At 46.8% G+C, this 20,521-nt stretch overlaps 1 protein-coding gene across 1 annotated transcript in view; it reads left to right on the top strand.

Moving 5' to 3' along the window:
* Positions 1 to 20,521, top strand: part of LOC139350280 (thyrotropin-releasing hormone-degrading ectoenzyme-like) — a 127,003-nt gene that overhangs the window by 82,582 nt on the left and 23,900 nt on the right. The window contains exons 6-10 of the mRNA XM_070991504.1: positions 970 to 1,083; positions 8,925 to 9,062; positions 9,582 to 9,647; positions 13,800 to 13,865; positions 14,463 to 14,641. Coding sequence (XP_070847605.1) covers positions 970 to 1,083; positions 8,925 to 9,062; positions 9,582 to 9,647; positions 13,800 to 13,865; positions 14,463 to 14,641 — 563 coding nt within the window. The remainder of the gene's footprint in view (positions 1 to 969; positions 1,084 to 8,924; positions 9,063 to 9,581; positions 9,648 to 13,799; positions 13,866 to 14,462; positions 14,642 to 20,521) is intronic.

The following is a 20,521-nucleotide window of genomic DNA, read 5'->3' as shown; positions in this document are numbered from 1 at the left end:
CACACGTGACTTCAAGCCACGCTATTAAACTTGACTTGTTTCAACTGCAGGGCAGAATGATCCAAGTAGGACTCACACACACACACACACACACACACACACACAAACACACACACACACACACACGAACACACACACACACACAAATATGCACAGCCTCACTTTACCATCCAGACTTTGATCGCTTGAAGGACGATTTACTGCAGAAACACTGAAGCCTGCCAAGTGTGCACACACTCACACACACGCGCACACACACACACACACACCGTGCTGAGGTATGGAAACGCAGTGTGTGTGATATTTCCTCGCACACGGAGGCTTTAATGATGGTTTGAAGTGAATTTCCAGGTAAACTTTTCTTTAAGGTCGGCAGCCGTCGCTGAAGGTTTGAAGGGACGTTCAGACTCAGAAACAAAGCTGGCAGGGACGCACGTTTGTTCCCAGACGTTAGCCCGGTCCCATTCAAGCCGTGTTGCCAGGAAACAGCCCGGGCCCACGTGTATTACTCCTGCGGCCGTGCGTTTCACTATCAGCACGCTTCAGTCTACAGTCTATTCATTACGTGCTCTGCCTTTATTACACTCTGCTGCCGTGAGACTCAAGAACCAGACCTCAGACTCAGACTCAGACTTAGACTCAGACGTCAGACTCAGACTCAGACTCAGACTTAGACTTAGACTTAAACATATAACGTACACAGTACAGAAGAATAAGGACGATGGACGAGGCCTCCTGCTCCACGTGGGACCAGGACTGACGCTCGGCTGTCCTCGGCTGCTTTGGCGTCATCAGGCGGAAACTACGTCCGTCTCGATGGACTCAGAGCAGAACTCTTCGCTCAATGCTTGTTGTGTCTGTTGGTCCAGGAGGACTTTTTCAGGTCTTCTTCCTCTAACATGTTTGACTCTTCCTCCTCATTTTTTGGGACAGAAAGCCACATCAGTGAGTCTCTCCTTCGTCTTTCAGTGGTTCGGCGACCTGGTGACGCCGGTCTGGTGGGAGGACGTCTGGCTGAAAGAAGGCTTCGCTCATTTCTTCGAGTACGTCGGGACCGACTTCCTGTTCCCGAAGTGGAACATGGTGAGTAGAAGCTTTAATTAATCAAAAAGTTTTAATTCACTCTGAACGAGGTTTTCATGTGTGCTGCGCTCATTAATCTTCCCAGCTGTTTTTCAACAACCTCACTCATAACATCAATCAAACTGTCAGTTTTTTTTCTTTTTTGTTTTATTTTAGATTTATTTCATTATTTCCTAAAGTCCAGCTTTTTATTAGTTGAACATACTCGAAGCTAAAAACTTGATTTAAACTCAGAATTTTCATTGATTCAACGGAGAGACGTTCATTTTTCTAAACTCAGTGAACGTTTCTTCAGCTGAGCCTGAAGTGAAATAACCAAACGCTTCCTGTGGGATGGCTGCACCACACTTTCAAAATAAAGCTTGCTGAGAAACATTTCAGGTGACGGTTGCAGTTTAGTTTAGACAGCAAAACTACTGTTAGGTTTAAAAAGAGATCAAGTTTTGGCTGAAAAGAACAACTTCCTGAAAACAGTCGAACAATTTCTCGTGTGAAAGTCGCCGCGTCCACTCGTTTTGTCCTGCGTTCCCGTCATTATCGCCCCCTGCTGGTGCTGCAGCTTCATGCATGCGTGTGCGTCACACTGATGCTGCCCTCTGGTGGACCGGCGGGTGTATGACATGCTTTGAGCCTTCGTCTGTTGACTCCTAAAGTTGACTTTCTTTGCCCTCTGATGCGTTCAGGTGAGGGTGAATTGCAGCTCAGGGCTCCAGTTGATCAGACATGAATGTAAACACTAACTAAAGTCCAGACAGTGAATGCAGCACAGACAGAAAAGAGTCTGCGCCTTCAATCAAAGCGTAAACCTGTTTGCTTGGTGTCTCAGTTCACGAGTAGAGGACGTCTCTGTGGACACTTTTTATTGGTGCTTTGGCAGAAATGAATTGACAGTGGAAAGTGTTGGCAGGTGTGTGGATCATCCAGAGGAACTGGGACACTTCCTGCCAACGCGTTCAGTGACTTCAACAAACCCCGTTCAGCTCGGATTTCTGCTGAGAATAAAACTCTGCAGACGCATCGACAGGAAGCAGAAAAATGAGCTTTTTTAATAAACTATTAGAATGAAAAAGAACTTATTTGAAGTAACGTCCTAATCATTGTTAACGTCTCCATCAGAGCGAGAGACGAACAGCTGAGTGAGACAACGTCTCTGCGGGGTCTCTGAGACAAAGTCAAAAGTACAAACCAGTGGACATTAAATCTTAATGATCCGGCTGGTGTTCTTCTTCGTCTTTGTCCCCGTAGACAGACCTCCTGTGCAGACCCAAACCAACGTGTCCGTCCGTCTCTTGGCGCTTGCTGGCCTCACCTGCCCTCAGCCAGCAGCTCATTGGCTCCTTAAAAAACAGCTCGCCCACAGATCGCTGTCGTCTCTGCTTTAGCAAACAAACGGTGGGTTCAGTGGGAACTATTTTCAGCGGCAAACATGATCCTCAATTATTTCAGTAAATTGTCCAAATTAAACCAGTGAGACTGTTTAAAATAAATATTCCAGCTTAAAGATCTGCCTGCTTCTCTTCTTCTATGCTAAAGTTTGGACGCACAGCGAGTGCAGAAGAAGAAAGTTAAAACAGGCTTTTGAGGAGGAGGAAGTCCTGACTGTGAGCGCTCCTCCGGAGCTCCTCCACCTTCCTCCACTCGCGTGGATCGATATCTGATTCCTCCATTTCTAAAAGTGTTTTCCTGCAGTTCAGCAGCTGGTGTTCAGCCTGAACCTGCAGCAGGTGAAGTCCTCTGCTCTTCAGGTTGATGCAGAGTGAGTCAGCCCAAAACAATCAAATTAACAGGAATCTTCCTCAAACCGAGAACGCCGCAGAACTTCGCACACACTTCCTGCTTCGTCTCTGCAGAACGTGATGTGTGTGATGTGATGTACTTCCAGCACAGCTCATCTCCGGCACGTTCACGCCGCCTGTTCCTGAGCGACGTGGCATTTTTAAAGCCTGTTAATGTGTTTCTGCACGGCTGCACGCTTTAATAGAAACAAAGTGTTTCTCCAGTAACAATCACAGCGATGATGAAGCGCTCCGTCGCTGATAAAGTCATTTATTCATAATGCAGGTTTTTATTTAAAAGGCCGTTTTCCATCAGCGCTGAGTCACGCGGCGCTGCAGGAGGAGAACGAGCAGCGGTATTACAACCAATCAATGGATCACTTCACCAGTCAGGATGCACCGTATGACATCTGTGCAGCCGTAACTTTAAAATACAGATTTAAGATTTAATGTCAGTTTCATGCCGACGCAGCTGCGATGTTTACGGCCGCGCGGCGACAAGTGGAGGAAACAAAGACGTTAAATTATGAAAAATGATTGGATAAACAAAACTGTAAAGAGCAGAACGCTGTCAGCCAACAGTTCAGCAGCCTCAGAGTTTCCCTTTAGTCCTAAAAGTTCATGAGGATTTGTTAGAAAAAGACTAATCCATGGCTGTCTTTGAGTTCTGGTCTGTTTCATGTTCACAGATTTGATAATTAATCAATCATGTTCAGCACCGTCCTTCTTATAATCAATGATCAGTGGGAAACTCTGTGAATGGCCGGTGTTTGTAGAATGTGCTCACGCAGAAGAAGACATTAAGACGTGCTTTATAATGACGAATGAAGAGCTAACATGCTAACAGCACGCCGTGTTTTAAACTGTTTCATGTCGAATCACAGCACAGAAAATCAAAGGTGGAGGAAGAGGAGCTGCCCTTCACTTCATCTGACGGCCACAAAGAGCGTGTGAAGAAGTTATTGATCTGAGCTTTATTAGTCAAGGCTAACACACACACACACGCACACGCACACACACGCACCATGACATCCGGACTCTCCGGGTTCAGCTGGTTTATTTCTGCAGCGGCGCCGTCGGTGGGATTCCTCCCCTCACCTCCCCTCACAGCCAATAACAGGCCACGTTTTGAGTTCTCCTAATTATATTTACACGGCATTCAAAGGACAAATTCTCAGAATGGGACTTTTCCTGAGCCGTCGTCCAACATTTTAATTAACTTTATGTGAATTACCAAAAGCCAGAACAATGTGTTTTTCCATCGTGACCAAGAAGCATCATGTTTAATTTGTGTGGACACAATAGAGCAGGAAGAGGCGCTGGGGGACAGAACGGGGGGGTCAGCCGCAGGACAGTTGAGGTATTTGTACCAAGTTAAAGCAGGGGTGCAGAACACTGTGCGTGCTGCATTCAGGGACCACTCGGAAATATGTCAGTCTGCTGATTTATTTTCTCTATTGCTAAAAAAGTTTTTGGTTTTTATGAGTTGACTCGTGGACATGAAATATTCATGTTGACGAGAGCAGATGAAGATCCACCTTCATCTTCACCTCTTAGAAATGGACACTCAGTTAATGAGGAAGAAGAGGAAACTGTCCTCCATCTGTCAAAGTGTTTGCAGTCAGCTGAAGAACCAGGATGCACAAACCCTTTAAATCTCTTTTTCAGATTTTTCTGATTCTCACCAATGAGACCAAATTTACTCGATCCTTTGAACCAGCTCAGTGTCTCACAGCTGATTGATCTTCCTCCTCTGAGCCATTGACCTCCATTAAAACTCCTCAGTGATCTCCATGAACACACACAAACACCCCCCCCCCCCACACACACACACACACACACACACACAGATGCTGCACGTCCTCCTGTTTGCCTGATGAACGACAGCGAGCAGCTGTTTGAGGAAACAAACGAACCTTTTAACCATGAAACTTTATGTCTGGAGGTGTTTTTACCGTCACAGACACGCTGGGATCAATGTTTTGTTGTTTTCACGGGATTTCACGACAATAACTCAAATCTCAAACATCATCAGCGTCACGCTTTAAAGGTCACGCTCAGTGATTTGCAGCGTCGCTCATAACGGTCTGTTTAATTTGACAAGCTTTCTGCGGGACGGAGGAGCGACGTGAGCCCACGATTCAGCTTCACAAAGTTATTTACTGCAGGATTGATTTTTCAGAACTTAAGGTTGCAGATGAAAACAGAAGAGCTGAAGTGGAAAGGAAAAACGGCCTGAGGGTGTTGAAATGAGCGAAACCTAATGAAACCTCGGCTTATTGAACGCTCACCTGTCCGAGTGGAAACACCTTCACGGCTGTCCGTCATCCAATCAGCCGTCCTCACATGACACTGAAATACAGAGGAGGGAGGAGAGGAGAGCGGGAGGAAGAAGTGAGGGAGGAGAAGTTTAAAGGTTCAGCAGCTGCTCCTGAACGCAGCCCCGTCCCTCCATCTGTGTGTGTGTGTGTGTGTGTGTGTGTGTGTGTGTGTGTGTGTGTGTGTTTACACTGACTGTTGGCCTATTAGCTGTCCCTCCACATGTGGGTCCATCTGGTTCATAATGACCAGATGGACCCCCCCCCTCCCCCAGGTGACTTAAAGTCTCTGTTAATTAAAGCTGATGTCTCATTTAGTCTGATTTTTTTTTTTTCTCACCGAGTAATTCTGCTTCCATCCAAATGTGCCATTAAGCTAATTAACTAATTGAGCCTGTGATTCTGTATGTTTACCTCTATGTGTGTTTACCAAAGCAGTAGTCTGTCTTTACCCAGGAGTTAGCCCGATCCTCTGAGGAGGGATCAGTCCAGCTCCTGCATAAACAAAGAAAACATCCTGTAATTAGTCAGATCCTCTCCCGTCGGCCCGGAAAGATCCATTTCAAAACAAACCGTCTGTCTGACATATAGCTTCATTTACAGTCAGCCGGCCCAGATCCAGTTTCCAGTCATTATCCAGCCACTGGGAGCCCCCCCCCCACATAAAGCACTGCAGAGTGGTGTCTCTGCTTTCAGGCTGCGGTTCGCACAGCGTGTTTCCAGACTGACGGAGCTTCTGGGGTTTAATCAGAATCAGCTTTTTGGCCGAGTTTGCGAACAGATAACGAGGATTTTAACTCTCTGCGTTACTCACAGTTCCAGCGGAGGTGGAGGCAGAATTAGACGTTACAGCTGAGAACAGGGACGACGAGCTGAACAAACACTGTCGCACGAGCAAATCGAGACGAGTGTTTCTGGAAATGACGTTCGCTGCCGATCAAAAGTACTGAGATAAACGCTGAGATTAGAAAATGAACAGAAACAATGGAGGCTGATAATGTCTGTTATGGCCACAGAATCCACAGACTCCCTTTGAGATTTGCTGAGTTCAGAGAAAATGATTAAACTTTGAGAAGCGACGACAGAAAATTCTTAATTGCTGGTCAGTTCAGCAGCGTTACGCACGAGCTTAGAAATGTTTTGTAAAAACATCCATGTGAGCTTCTTCGTGGGTTCGTGTTTGCATGTGTTTGGGTCGTTAAGCAGCCGAGCAGCCAGCCGACGGTCTCTGCACACGTTCAGCCTGATCGCAGGAAGATCAGTCGCCTCTCCAGCCTCTGATGTCCGTTTGAACAGAGGTCCGACCTGGACGAACACACAGAGCGCTGCGCTGGTAATAAAGGAGAATCACAGCAATCTAACAAGCAGCGTTTCATTTGCAGACACAGTATGAAACGAGATGAAACAACACTCACGCTGTCATTTTGAAAAGGACGGCCGTTACTTCCTGCTTCCTGTGTGGATTGTTTGATGGAGCTCACTTTCCGCTGCGCCCTCCTCTGTTCTTCAGCCGGCCTCTGTACCTCTCATAAGCCTGTAATGACTCTGCTGCAGAAATCTTGGGTCAGTTTCGGGTCCCAGAAGAACTCTGCGGCTTGGACGAGCTCTTTTCTCTTGCCTGGATTAGCCTCCTTTCAGATGAAGGCTTTCATCGAGTGCCAAACGAGCTCGACGGGGTTAAAATCCAGCGACTCTGGCCGAGTCCTCGCCCAGTCAAGTCCCGCGATGATGCAGCAGCGGTGTGCTTTGGATCACTGAACCCATGTTCCGACCCAAAGCGTTCCCTGGTGTGTGCTGCTGGACCTGCACCGTGTGGAGAAACCAGCCCTCAGACGTGGAACGTCCTGTGGAAGCTGGCCTGGTCATCAGAGCTGCTGACGCTGCATCAGGTCTCTGCAGACTCGTCCACGGAGGAGCTCGCCTTCGCCTCGCATCCATCCATCAGCGCTGGATCTCTGCAGGTTCGCTGTATGCTGCTCAGCTTCAGCTTTGTGCTGCACAGCTCGGGCTCTCGTCTCATCGTCGGTTTTTGCGTCCCCTTCAGCGGCCGTCAGGACGTTACTGTTGGAGTCAGAAAACAAAGCAAACTTTATGTGCAGGGACACAATTCAACACTCAAAGGAAAACTTTCAGAGATCGTCACGAAGCTCCTGAAACGCTCCTAAATCCGCCCTGTTGTGAGGCTTTAAAAGCTGTCGTGGTGAATTTATTTGGGCTACTTAGAGCTGCGGTTTCCTCGGACATGAGCGACGGGGTTGTCCCTCCTTGAAGTCCAAGTGTAACGTCCAGCCTGACAAATTGTTGCTGATTTTCCGCTGGCCAGCTTGAGATGAATCTGCTGGGATTGTCTTTGTTGACGTCCGTCTCAGTGCAGGGCTGATGTATGAACGCTCAGAGTATCCAGGTGAGCGACTTCCAACAGACCTTTGCAGCCCAACCAATCAGATCCCAGCCCGTCTACACCTCAGACCACCCTGACTGCTAATGTAAGGACTCCTGTGCGAGCGGAGCAGTCAGGTTATTTTTATCTTTGTACTGTACACTCCCTGAGATCAGACCTCCCTGCATCACCCTTACACCAGATATTAGACAGCTACATTTAAGGAGATGAGAATTTCATTCAAACCAGCATAGACAGAGCCACATCTGCCAAGAAGCAGCCCGATCCCAGCAGACACCATGAAATCTAAATCTTTTTAATGTTCATTAAAAACGTAATATCTCAAGAAACTTTTGTTTAACTTGATGTAGATTCATTAAAACCAAATCTACTTAATAAACAACTTTAATCCATGAATTACGCAGAGCCACATTGGACCAAGAATTAGCCAGATCCCAACAGATACTGTTAATTAAAAAAAAAGTTCCCGTTCATTCTGTTCATTACCAACTGAAACTAAATAAGCCAACAGTTCTGTTGCTCAACAAGACGGGGTTCATTAAAACCAAATCTCCATAGTAAACACTGTAATCCATGAATTAGACAGAGCCGCACTTCTCCGGATTTAGCCTGATCCCAGGGGTAATTTAGACAGAGCTTGTCAAAGCTCAACATGTTTGCAGATGCGTATTAAATCCCCGAAACCAGGAGGGCAGAGGAGGTGAGAAGAGGAGAGAAAACAGGAAAAGGAGTAATGAGAGGAAACAACCAGAGGAAAGACGGAGGAAAGGACGGGAGGACATAAAAAGAAGTGAGGCGGAATCACGAGGGAGGAAAAATGAGAGTAAACAGAACAGGGAAGATAGAGAAACTGAGGAGGAGGAGGAAAGAAAGGAAAAGCACAGATACAAGACGGAAAACAATGAGGGGAGGAAACGAGAGGAAGCAAACAGGGAAAGTAGGAGATGCAACTGTGATAAGAAAAATGACTGAAGAGTGGAAACAAGAGGAGAAAAGACAAAGACGGAAATGAACAAAGATTACAATAAACAGAGATTAACCGACTAATTACAAACTAAACCTTTGTTGACTGAACCAAATGTTCCACTAAATGACGATTTGTTGATGTCTTTGTTTTCCAGACTTATTTATTTATCTGTCTAAGCTGAGCTGGAAGAAAACCAGAGCAAACCCCAGAATCCAGAAATCACCATATGGGGACGAATATCCCAGTTTTCACTATTAAACTGTGTTTTTATGGTTAGATTTAGACTGAGGCTTTGGCTGGACTCACCGTGGGTCAGGCTTAACCTCCAGACACTCAATGATGTCCCCGTAAGAGACGAAGACAAATGTGTGTGTTTGCAGGAGAAGCAGCGCTTCCTGACTGACGTCCTCCACGAGGTGATGCTATTGGATGGCCTAAGCTCCTCCCACCCGATCTCCCAGGAAGTGGAGCAGGCGACGGACATCGACCGAGTCTTTGATTGGATCGCCTACAAGAAGGTAAGAAAGAAAGAAGATTTCATCCTCATGAATGAATCCTGATAAAATAGTTGGCGAGCTGCTTCACAGCTAACAGATAACGCACGAGATAGCCGACACATTCTGACCACAGCTGTTGCCAAGGTAATTGGCTGAGCTAGCTTGACGGCTAACTCTAATTGGCTGAGCTAGCGTGGCAGCTAACTTTAAATGGCTGAGCTAGCTTGGCTGCTAACTCTAATTAGCTGTGCTGGCTTGGCTGCTAACTTAAATCATGATTGACTTTTTCTTGGAGCAGTTCACATTCAGGCACAGTGGGATTATATGAAATAGTCTTGTGCGACATGACAGCTTCCTTCATCCTGGACTCTCCTCCTGTTTGATTGGTCGACACCTTAAAGGTTCACTTTGCCTCTGAAAGCTGATCCGCTGATCACAGCAGCTCCTCTGAGATTAACTCATTCATGTCACGTTAACAGATGAGAGCATGATTTCACTTGTCATCACGTTTGAGAGTGTGCGTCTCTGTGCCGTCCGTAGGGGGCAGCGTTAATCCGGATGCTGGCTAACGTGATGGGACAGACGCTGTTCCAGAAAGGACTCAACGTAAGTTCACGCGGCGCCACAGGTCCAGCTGAACATACACAAAGAGTCTGTATCTGAGGACAGCAGGGACAGCTGGCTTTCAATGGTTTGTCACCAGGATTCAGCTGCGTGTGTGTGTGTGTGTGTGTGTGTGTGTGTGTGTGTGTGTGTGTGTGTGTGTGTGTGTGTGTGTGTGTGTGTGTGTGTGTGTGTTCAGCCATGTTTTGGCTACTCTCTGCCTGTTTGGAGTGTACATATGGGCAGCGAATAAGTGGATTTGGCTGCAGGCTCGTTTTAGAAGAAGTTTTCTTGTTTTCTGCTGTTAAACGTTGCCAAAATTACAAACCACAGGAAGTGACCTGAATTCAGGCCGAGCACCGCCGCCACCATGAAGGAACCCAATGAAAACTTCTCAGGGTTGATGCTCAAAGGGTGGATGTTTGGTTTCATGTTTGAAGCCAGAATAAGCCCACCTCCCCACCACAACCCAGTGTCTGTTTTTCAGGTTTTATTTTAAATATCTTTTATTTATTTTTCCTTTTAAATCCTGTTCTGCGCATTTATCTTTGAAAAAAGTGAATATATTGTCTAAAAATGCTGAAATGAGACTTTAAACCTCCAAAGTCCCCATCAGCACCTCGATGCCCCCCAAAGGCCGACAGTTTGGGATGTTTGGGGATGTGTAATTGAGTTTCTTCGTGCTGTGCGACACGCTGCTGTCGTGGTTAATGAGGAGCCGTGAGCTGAAGTGGGATGATGTTTGTGGTTTATTTAGGGACGAGTTCAAAGCAGAGTTCAATAAATTGATCCGTGCTGCAGCAGCTCGGCCCGAAATATGAATCAGAGAGAGAGCAGAGAGTCATCGGGGGGGGGCTGAAACACACGGCGGCGTAGATACCAGCATCGGCGGTGTTAATGACAGCGCGCTGCATTATTCATCATCCAGCTGCACGCCGCCGCTGACGGCCTCTCTGACGACTCACCGCTCAGCGTCGGTGCGTCAGAGCGGCGAGCTGAAAACGGACGACAGAGGAAGTCAGCTGGCCGTTACTCTGAAACTGATGTCATATGATGTAAGACCAAAGTGGGTTAAACACAGTCACTGAAATATGTATGAATCCACACACACACACACACACACACACACACACACACACACACACACACACACACACACACTGTCCTGATTTTCCTGCAGAAACTGTCAGTGACCTGAAACACACCGAGAACCACATTCTATATAAAACACTGCTGATCCAGCAGCACAACACAGGGAATACAGTGTGTGTGTGTGTGTGTGTGTGTGTGTGTGTGTGTGTGTGTGTGTGTGTGTGTGTGTGTGTGTGTGTGTGTGTGTGTGTGTGTGTGTGTGTGTGTGTGGGGGAACTATTGAAGAAAATATTTTCCCAAGATGTTTTTGATGCAGCTGAGCACTGAAACTAAACTTGTTAGGTAGTGTGGGGTTGTAACACACACACACACACACACACACACACACACACACACACACACACACACCTGCATCATTCTGGATATTTGTGCTCTAACAGGAGCTGCAGCGTCAATAATTTAACCAAAACACGACGTCATAAAGCTCATTAAACGTGTTTGCTTTACATTTGATTCGTTGTTTAATGAAACAAACTTCCGTTAGTGAACGTCCCCTCAGTGTAACGTGACCCCAGTAAAGGCTGCTGGACCCATTCTCCCTCCACATACTGGCGCCGCTGGTTGGAGGCGACTGAAGCAGGAAGCAGCTCCTGATTTTGACGCTGAGCTTCAGTTTCTGTCATGGCTGTCGATTTATTTGTCCTCTCTGAATCGATCTGCTGCTCAGAGGCTCTTCGTCTCTTTCTGCTTTCACTCGTCAGTCAGGTTGAATCACTGAGCAGCGATTTGTTCTGAACGTACAGAACTTTGTTTTTGCACACCCTTCATACAAAACATCTGTTTGTAAAGAGGATTTTCTCCAAAATAAAAGCACGAAAAACCACTGAAATGGATTGAAGTCAAAGAAATGTTCATTTCAGTTTCAGCTTAAAGCTTAAAGTTCTTTAGATTTGGATTCACAGACAAAACTACAGCTTTTATTTTGGTAAACATTCAGTGGCAGTCAGGTGATGCAAGCAAGCCGGCCAATCACAGACCGGAGACGGGAAACATTCTTGGTGGTTGGACCATGTGACCTTGAAGAACATGTGCTGACCAGCGTGAAACATCAATATTTGGTTTGTTCAGATAAAAGCTGTTTTTGAAACGAATCAACCAAAACCAGTTTGATTGATTTAAGAAAACCAGTCAGCAGGGAGGCGTCTGGTCCTGCAGCACATCACCCTTTTATTTATTTTGTTTTATTTACGGCGGCTCCGGAGGGTCCTGGATGTGATGCAGAACGGAGGTCAAGGTCGGACCTCTGCAGTCAATCAGCTGCTGAAACCCGCTCAGCCTGAGATGTGTCAGCTCAGCCGTCACAGGAGGCCGTTATCAGCGCGATCCTTCCCGTCAGGATGCTTCTTATCACAGGACGCGTTGGGTCCGTGTGAGTCTGATCAGACGCCGCGGGGGCGCCGTTTTATCTCCGCCGGCGTCGGCTTTGGTAAAGGTGACAGAGTCATACAATCAAAGCCACACAAACAGGCTGTGTGCTGTTATCATCACGTGTATCATCTCCCTCCAATGAAGAGCTCCTTCTGGCCTTATCGACCTCCACGCTCGCCATGATGACGGAGGAATCCTCTCTATCGGCGAGCAGCAGATCCCAGCTCTCTCTGGAGGTGGTCTGTTATCTTGTACCACTCTCCTGCCTTTTCGTGTTTTATCGTAAACCCAACAGCCCGCCAGCGTCCCGAAGCCTTCAGAAAGCAGTCCGCCGCAGCGGGAATGAGTTTCCCTCCCCGTGCTGGAAGCAGGCGGGGATCAAACCAGACGCAACCGTCGCCAACGAATTACACCTGAAACCCAAGCAGCCACGCCGCCGAGTCCCCTCTGAACCAGGAGATCCTCTCTGGGAGCTTCACTTGTTCATTAGCTTAGAAAATATAACTTCAGAGTTTGGAGTGGGAGCAGGGATTGAGCCCAAAGCCCTTCAGACTCAACACAGGCGCTAAACACAAGCTCGAGACCTTTAATCTCACCGAGACTCCTTCCAGACATTAAACGCTTTGAAATGTTTCTGGCTAAAAGCTCTTTCACACACATTCACCGACTGTTCGCAGCCGTGGATCCGCCTGCGGCGGACGTACGCACCTCGCTCAGACGCTCAGTTAGTGTCACCTGTACCTGGTGGTCGGGGTTCACATCCTTTAGTGGTTAAGTGGTTATGGCAGAGCAGCAGTGATGGCATTACATTAACTAATTAACTAATTAAACACATTAAGTACATTTACTCACGTGCTCCGCTTCAGTACATTTTCCAGGTCCTACAGGAATTCTGTGCTTCACTTCATTTGTCTGACAGCTGGAGTTACTTTTCTCACTTATTTTTACTTAAAAAACACATTTTTCTGTGATGAACCAGTGTTTCCCAGTCATTTCAGCTCATGACGCCTCAGAATAAATCAGCGATTTCCCCTTTAAACTTTACTAAAAGTGAAAAACAAATGAATAGAAGTGTGTGTTTGAGAACTTTTTTCCATCTTCTGACGACTCCTCGGATTTATCTGGTGACCCTCTGGAGGGGCCCGACCCCAGGTTGGGAACCACTGGGCTGAACTAGCTTACAGTAAATAAAGCAGCTCAGAGCAAAGGCTGTGAGCAGCATGCAGTCATTTCTGTGGGAAACGCTGAGTCAGAAAGCAGAACGTGGTCTGATCACAAACAGCTGACGTCAAACGATGGAGTCCAACGCTGAACCTCGAGGCAGAGCTGCAGCTCTTTACTTCACACAGTGATTCTGTTCACACTGAAGTTTGTTTGGCTGGACGTGAGCGTGAAACCAGGGAAGCAGGATGTGGATGAGGCAGGAAACAGGAAGTGCTCGTAGACACGCTCAGTACGAACATGTGGTGGTTTAGCTTCATTCACAGTTTTCTTATTTCTAATAAACTCGGATCAGGTCTGCATGATCAATACGTTCAAAATCCATAAATACTGAATGCTGTGCGGCCGAATGATGTCACTTCCTGTCACATGGTACGCATAAGATCTGCACACTGATCGATTTCTGTCTTTCAGAATTATCTGCTGAGTCACATGTACAGCAACGCAGCCAGAGACGACCTGTGGAGCAAACTGTCTCAGGTGAGGCCTACCTGTCCGCTCACCTGTCTGGGTTTCCAACCATCCGTCCTCCCTGGCGCAGCGGCCTCAGGGCAGGGCGTGTTAGTGCCTTGCTCTGCAGTGAGGATTTAAACCTCTAACTGCTCCACATTCGGCTCTTGAGGGATAAAAGCAGCCGGCCTGACTGAAGCTGTTAATTATTTAACGAAGCGGCTCTAATGAAGGCCAGAGAGACGCTCGTTAAGACCCAGCTGAGACAGAGACTGGGAGAGTTGCCATGGTAACATGACTGACAGGTGCGGGCAGGGGCTTGTTTTCTTATTTGTCCTTCACACAGGAAGCTTCTGGAAAACTCTTTAATTAGATTCATCTTCGTTAGTGTTGCTCGTTACACTGATCTGCTCCTTAATTAGCTGCCAGCCAATCAGATCTCCAATTACCTGAAAGTCAATCATTTTTCTCAAATTAAGGGGCTTTGAACTAAACATTGGTTAATTTTGACCAAGTTATTGATCACAGACATTTACCCAGGTAATGATTTAAATAATCACTGAATAACTGATGTCAATTAATCCTCATTAGCGCCTGATTATTTGTACATCGTTTTCTTTTGCCCAGGCCATGCGTTCAGAGGGGCGGGACATCGACATCGGGAGGGTGATGGACAGGTGGACTCTACAAATGGGCTACCCCGTTGTTACCATCAGCAAGAATCAATCCGAGCAGCTCCCCACTCATTACATCACTGTCAGCCAGGAGCACTTCCTGTATGGACAGGAAGTCAGGAACAACAACAGGTGAGACTAAAATGTCTTCGATCCTGTGAAAACTTGAGACTGATGTGAGAAAATCTGAAGCTGCAGAACAAAATGCGAAACAGTGCTGAGTTTCATCTCTTAATTAAAACAGGAGACACGTATTCGTAGAAGCAGAGTTACATCCAGTGACTATCAGGTGTTTATGCGTGAGCCGCCTCACCGAATTTGCTCTTTTGGGTCTCGAGCTGAAAAAGTGATGATGATTGATGAACTTCGTTGGACGGCTTGTTAGCATGCTAGCCCTGGTAGCGCCAATCAAAGCTATTTCCTGTCCCCCGCCTGCTTTTGGTAAATCTTCCCAGGCAAATTTTGTCCTGACGACAGTTGAACTCGGGCTGTGATTGGTCGACGGGCCAGTGGCAGCCATCATTGCTTCCTGTGGCCCTCAGCATAACTTTTACCTTTTCACCCCCCCCCCCCCCCCCCCCATAAGTCTCTGGGGGACACTCAGCGTCTCTCAGACCCCTCGTCTCCCCTTTCGCTCCTGAAAGGGTTCTCCTGTATCTCTTTGTTTCGTACCTGGAGCTGAGCTCGTCCTCCGTTTCTTCGTCCTGAAAAAGCACTTTTCCAGTTTTTCCTCACATTCTTTACCACCTTTACATGATTTATATTTCATTCATATTTGATTCACTTGATGTTTTATTCACATCCTTCACGTCTGGAGTTTATTCTCTTCGCTGTTTTATCGACCCACTTTCTCCTCCATCAATACTTCATCAGCCTCCTTCCTCTTCCTCTTTCTTACCTGTTGTTCCCTTATTTCCTTCCCTCTCTCCCTCTGTCATGTCTTTGTACTGTGGCCGGCGTTTCCAATCACTCCGACCCCCTCGCTTTCTGTTTCCCTCCTCCTCCTCCTCCTCCTCCTCTTTCATCTTCGGCGAGGCTTTTGTGTTTCGCTCGAGCTCCTCTCTCGGAGTCGGTCCCGAGGTCTCCTCAGCTGATGAACTAAAGCTGTTTGTTGTAGGTGGAGCTGAACTCTTGTCGAGTCTCGTGGGGGTGCGTTCAGACACACTCGGTGGTCCCGGGGCGTTCGCCAGCACTTGTAAAAAGAAGCTCTTATTGTGTTTATAGCTGAGGTGTCGTCACGGCTGAACGCGGCGGCGGCAGCAGCGGCGGATTGAATCAGAGGCTGCTGTTTGATGCTCCGTTCAGAAGCACAGCAGCGTCCCGCAGTGTTACACGCTGTTGACTTACTCTCCTGATTTATTTATTTTTGTATTTCTTTCATTTACATGCAGGGAAACATACATTTTTAGACACGTACTAAAATATACAGCGAGAAATTTCAGCATCCCTGAACAGCGTCTGTCCGGTCTGTCGAAAATCCTCCAACAGCTCGAAGCAGCACGGCTTCCTGGAGGAAAGCGTGCCTCCGTTCAGCCTCAGCGGTCACTGCTGCTGATGCCGCCGTGGACGCCAACGCTGACCATGCTTCAGATCTGCTCGAGCTTTTCTGTTGAACAGGTTTTAAATGAGCGGCTTTTCACCGCAGAGGTCAGACTGTGTCGGTCAAAGCTCCACATCTGAGTCTCAGTCCAGGTCAGAGGTCCAGACAACACTCAGTTAATTAACGCCTCGCGTCCTGTGATTGGGCGGCGTGAAAGCGAGGCTCAGACACTTCATCCATGTTGATTACTCACAGCTGCGTTTACACCAGCTTCACGTTCTGTCTGTGGGATTCAGGAGCTGGCGGTAAATCTTCTAGTGTGACGTTAATGTGTGAACTCAGCAGTCTGTCTGCGGCAGTCAGCGTCGGCATGGCAACGATGCCACGTGCGAACTGCATTCATCCGAGGACGGGAACACCGTGAACGATCCTCTTATTTAGGACTAATTAACCTGTTACTGTTTAATATTTTCACTGCCTTAGTTTCTATTAGTCGACATCAGCGTGAACAGACATGACCTCCGCCAACGAGGCAGTCGGTGCTCAAACACCACCGACCAATGAGCCCTTACCTCAACAGCAGACTCCTCCTCGAGCTCCTCACAGGGACTTTAAAGGTCCCTAAAACACACATGAGGGCAGGCTTTCACAATAAACTTGAATCAGACATAAATCAGTCAAAAGAAAGCCCTAAATTAGCTGTTAGTGCTAGTAGCATTAGCTGCTAACTAGCCAAACTAGCTGCCTGTTCATTTTCAGTTGGTTGCAATGTGCAAAGTCACCACTAGATGTCACTAAACTGCTCCTTTAAAGTTTGTTTAATCGCGTGTCGAATGTGATGTGTGACTGGATTGTCTTGTTGTCTTGTTGTGTTTATGTTTGTTGAAATGTCTTTTTTAACATATAAAACTAAACTCTGCGTCTCTTTAACTGTCTGACAGCTGTCAATCATCCCAAAGAAAGCAAAGCTTTTTACTCGCTCGATGAAAAAAACTTTATTTGAAACTTTTTGTTGTGTTTTCTAAACTTAAAGCGTTAAGGTGACATTTTAAAGATCACAGTGTTTTCTTTGTCAGACGCACTCGTCCTCCTCCGGTCTCCGGCGGTTTGAGGGACATGTGTCAAATTTGTGTCTTTTTATTTTCCCGCCATCAAACAGTCGACGCAGCGAGGCAATAAATGGTTTTTAAAGAGCTGAGCTGACAGAAAGAGACACCAGAGGACGACGCCGGCTAACAATAAGGTCGCGCTAATGACACTGAAAATAAATCAAACAGCATCTCAGTCGGCCTGAAACGCCTCACGACTCGTCTCTGTGATCGCAGCTTAAGACAAAAGAAGCTTTGTCGTCTGACACATGAGCGGACGTGATTGGAGGACGAGCGGCGGCGTGTTTGATCTAATTAGCTTAAAGCTGAGCGGGACAGTGATGAATTGTCCCACAGAAGCTCAGCAAAGTTTATTTATACACTGCTTTCAGACGTCACGACGTGTTCGACAGAAATAATTAATACACAGACGACAGCGTGTCTTAATGTATGCAGGACTGAAGCTGCTGCGGAGACCACGTTTTGCCCATAATGTCCATGAACGCACCTCCCGTTCTGGCCGGCGAGTCGATGGCGGAGTCCGCCGGGCACGTGAGCCGAGCTTTCCCTTTTCTCTGCTCCTTTATCTGGACGCAGCAGGCCCGCCTGCTTCCTGAAGCATGAAATACATTTGTGAATTCATACAAGTGCCTTTATTTATTAACAATCGACATGAAATGAGTGTTCAGCGTTGCATTTCATTTAATTACAGTCCGGTCCGCTCCAGTCGTGTCTGGACGGAGACGAAAACCAGCCTGTGGTCGCCTCGTGACGCCCGCCGCGGCAGGAGACGCCGCTCTTTGTGTTCACGTCGTGTTTGTCACTTTAAGCAGAACTCAGACGCAGCAGTTTGACTTTCAGTCAGTTACAGAGGCGTCCTGTAAAGCCTGTTCCTGGATCAGATCCTGGATCAGTTCCTGGATCAGATCCTGGATCAGTTCTTAGGAACTTGTTACCCATCAGATCTTGAACGGAGCTCACGTCTGGTCATTTTATGGAATCGTTGCTCAGGTTTTGTCCTGTTTTAATATAATTTGTTAAGTTTTGTGTAGTTTAAAGCCTCTTTTCAGGACGTCGTGTCATTGGTCCCTCCTCTACAGTTGACCAATCACAGCGCGCCGTCTTTCATGGCTTGTGTTATGTCCGGTGGTCAGTGACTGGAGGACGTTTGGCTTCTCCGTGTTCACAGCCGCGTGCCGAAAACCAGTCTGTGCTCCTATTGGTCGACACGTTGAGGAAGGCCAGGGAAGGAAAATGAGGTCGGGCGGATATCAAGCTGCTGATTGGTTTATTTCTGAACCTTGAGTTTAAGGAGGAAGAGGAGGGACGGAGAGGTGAGGGGCTCTCTGAGGAGTTTAAAGTTTCTTCATCAGCACAGGCAGGCTGCCCACAGTGTGTGTGTGTGTGTGTGTGTGTGTGTGTGTGTGTGTGTGTGTGTGTGTGTGTGTGTGTGTGTGTGTGTGTGCGCGCGTTTTCAGCTGCTTTCTGCCTTTGATGAATAAACCATTAACTACACACACACACACACACACACACACACACACACACACACACACACACACACTGTTGTCTAAAATAAACAGGCTTCATTTCAATCAAATATTAATAAACACACTCTGCTGACTGTGTGTGATCAGGTGAGTGTGTGTGTGAGTGTGTGTAATTGAGGTGCTCCTGTCAATCACTGTGATATAAATATCAGATTAAATGTTTCGTTGCTAGGCAGCGGTATTGATCCACAGTTGCCCGCAGCGACAGATGGCTATTATGGGATTGGTAAATGGGTCTTTCTCTGGCTGATTGTGTTACAATAACCCCCACCACATGCACACACACACACACACGCATACACACACACATGCACACACACACAAACACACAGGCCTTAAACGGGTGAATTAGCGTCTGATTGTCTGTAATTAAAATCCACTTTAATTAAAATATGAATCAGTTTGATCAAAATGAGCCCAATTAAAAACTCAAGTGTTAATGGACCCAAAGAGAAGGTGTGTGTGTGTGTGTGTGTGTGTGTGTGTGTGTGTGTGTGTGTGTGTGTGTGTGTGTGTGTGTGTGTGTGCTTGTGTGTGTTTAACATTGTCTACTGGTCACTAACATAAACGAGCTCTCGTTCTCTTTCCTCTCAGTTTTATTTACTCTTCGTGCCTTTAAAATGGATTTTTACTGTCTGGGGTGTAAAAAGTACTCCCATACTTCACTTCTGTAAAAGTAGTAATGCACTTAAAAGTATTGAAGTGCAGTAATGTTATCATCATGAAGAGCAGAAGTACTCGTTACTCAGCCTTCACCTCTGCTCAGTGGTTAATTATATATAAAATCCTTATTAAGACTGAAGCGTTAATGAGGAAGCAGCATGTTGACGTATGTGAAGTATCAGGGTGTTTGTGTACTGGGAGAGCTTTCTTTAAAGGCCGCTTATCTAGTATTCATTCAGTATATTAATGACACGAATGCAGTACTGTACAGAATACCTTTCAGTTTCATGTTGGATCTAAAGTACACACTCTGAATACTCAGTTCTGTTCTGTATTGTCTTTATACTCTACAGTCACCTTCATGGTCACAGTGACAGCGTGGAGTGGTAGGATAGAGAGAGGATCATAGAGATACTGCGCCTGTAGTATTCCTGTAGTACTTCTGTGATCATTCATTCATTCTGAAAACACACCTCAGAGCCGTTAGCTGCTGACTGGTGCACACATTGAGCTCTATCTGATGCTCTTCAGTCACATGACTGCGCCTGCTTGCAATCATGTCAAACTGAAGTGATTTATTTTGTCCTTTGTTCGAGCACAACTACGTCAATGTGTATCAGGCTGCGAATGCCGTCAGCAGTCGACAAACAAACAGCTGAACAGATTCTCTGTGGAGGCAGCCGCTGCTTCGGCCACTCGCTTGTCCTGTTACACCTTGATAAAAAAAATCTTCCTGATACACAACATGTCACCATGAGGCGCACGCAGGAGCAGAGAAAAGACGGTTGTTTCAGCGTCTCTTCAGTATCGAGGAGAGCTCACACTGAAATATTCAGACCTGAGTCCAGCTGTGACGGCTCAGCGACACAGAGGCTCTACAGCTGCAGTTAAATCTGCTGTCTGTAACATCCTACTGCTGCCTCACTGCGTGTGTTAGCATCAGGTAGTATATGTTCATAACAACACTGTGAATGTGTCATCACCAAAACGGCCTTGTCTCGTGTCTTTGGGTCTGTTTTTGAGCTCAGCCGTTCTCAGTTTTGTTGGAGGACGAGTTCGTCCCACATCGTTCTGTCCATCTGCTGCTATTCAGAAACCGTTCATCTCCTCAGCATCAGCCTCTCAGGCAGACTGACGCAGCCTCGCTTAAGGTCAGCGGCTCGGCACTTTT

Source organism: Chaetodon trifascialis, chromosome 22, assembly GCF_039877785.1.
Source record: "Chaetodon trifascialis isolate fChaTrf1 chromosome 22, fChaTrf1.hap1, whole genome shotgun sequence".
NCBI classification, from domain to species: Eukaryota; Metazoa; Chordata; class Actinopteri; order Chaetodontiformes; family Chaetodontidae; genus Chaetodon; species Chaetodon trifascialis.
Note: the sequence above shows the minus strand (reverse complement) of the source record. Positions and strands in the feature narration are given on the sequence as shown.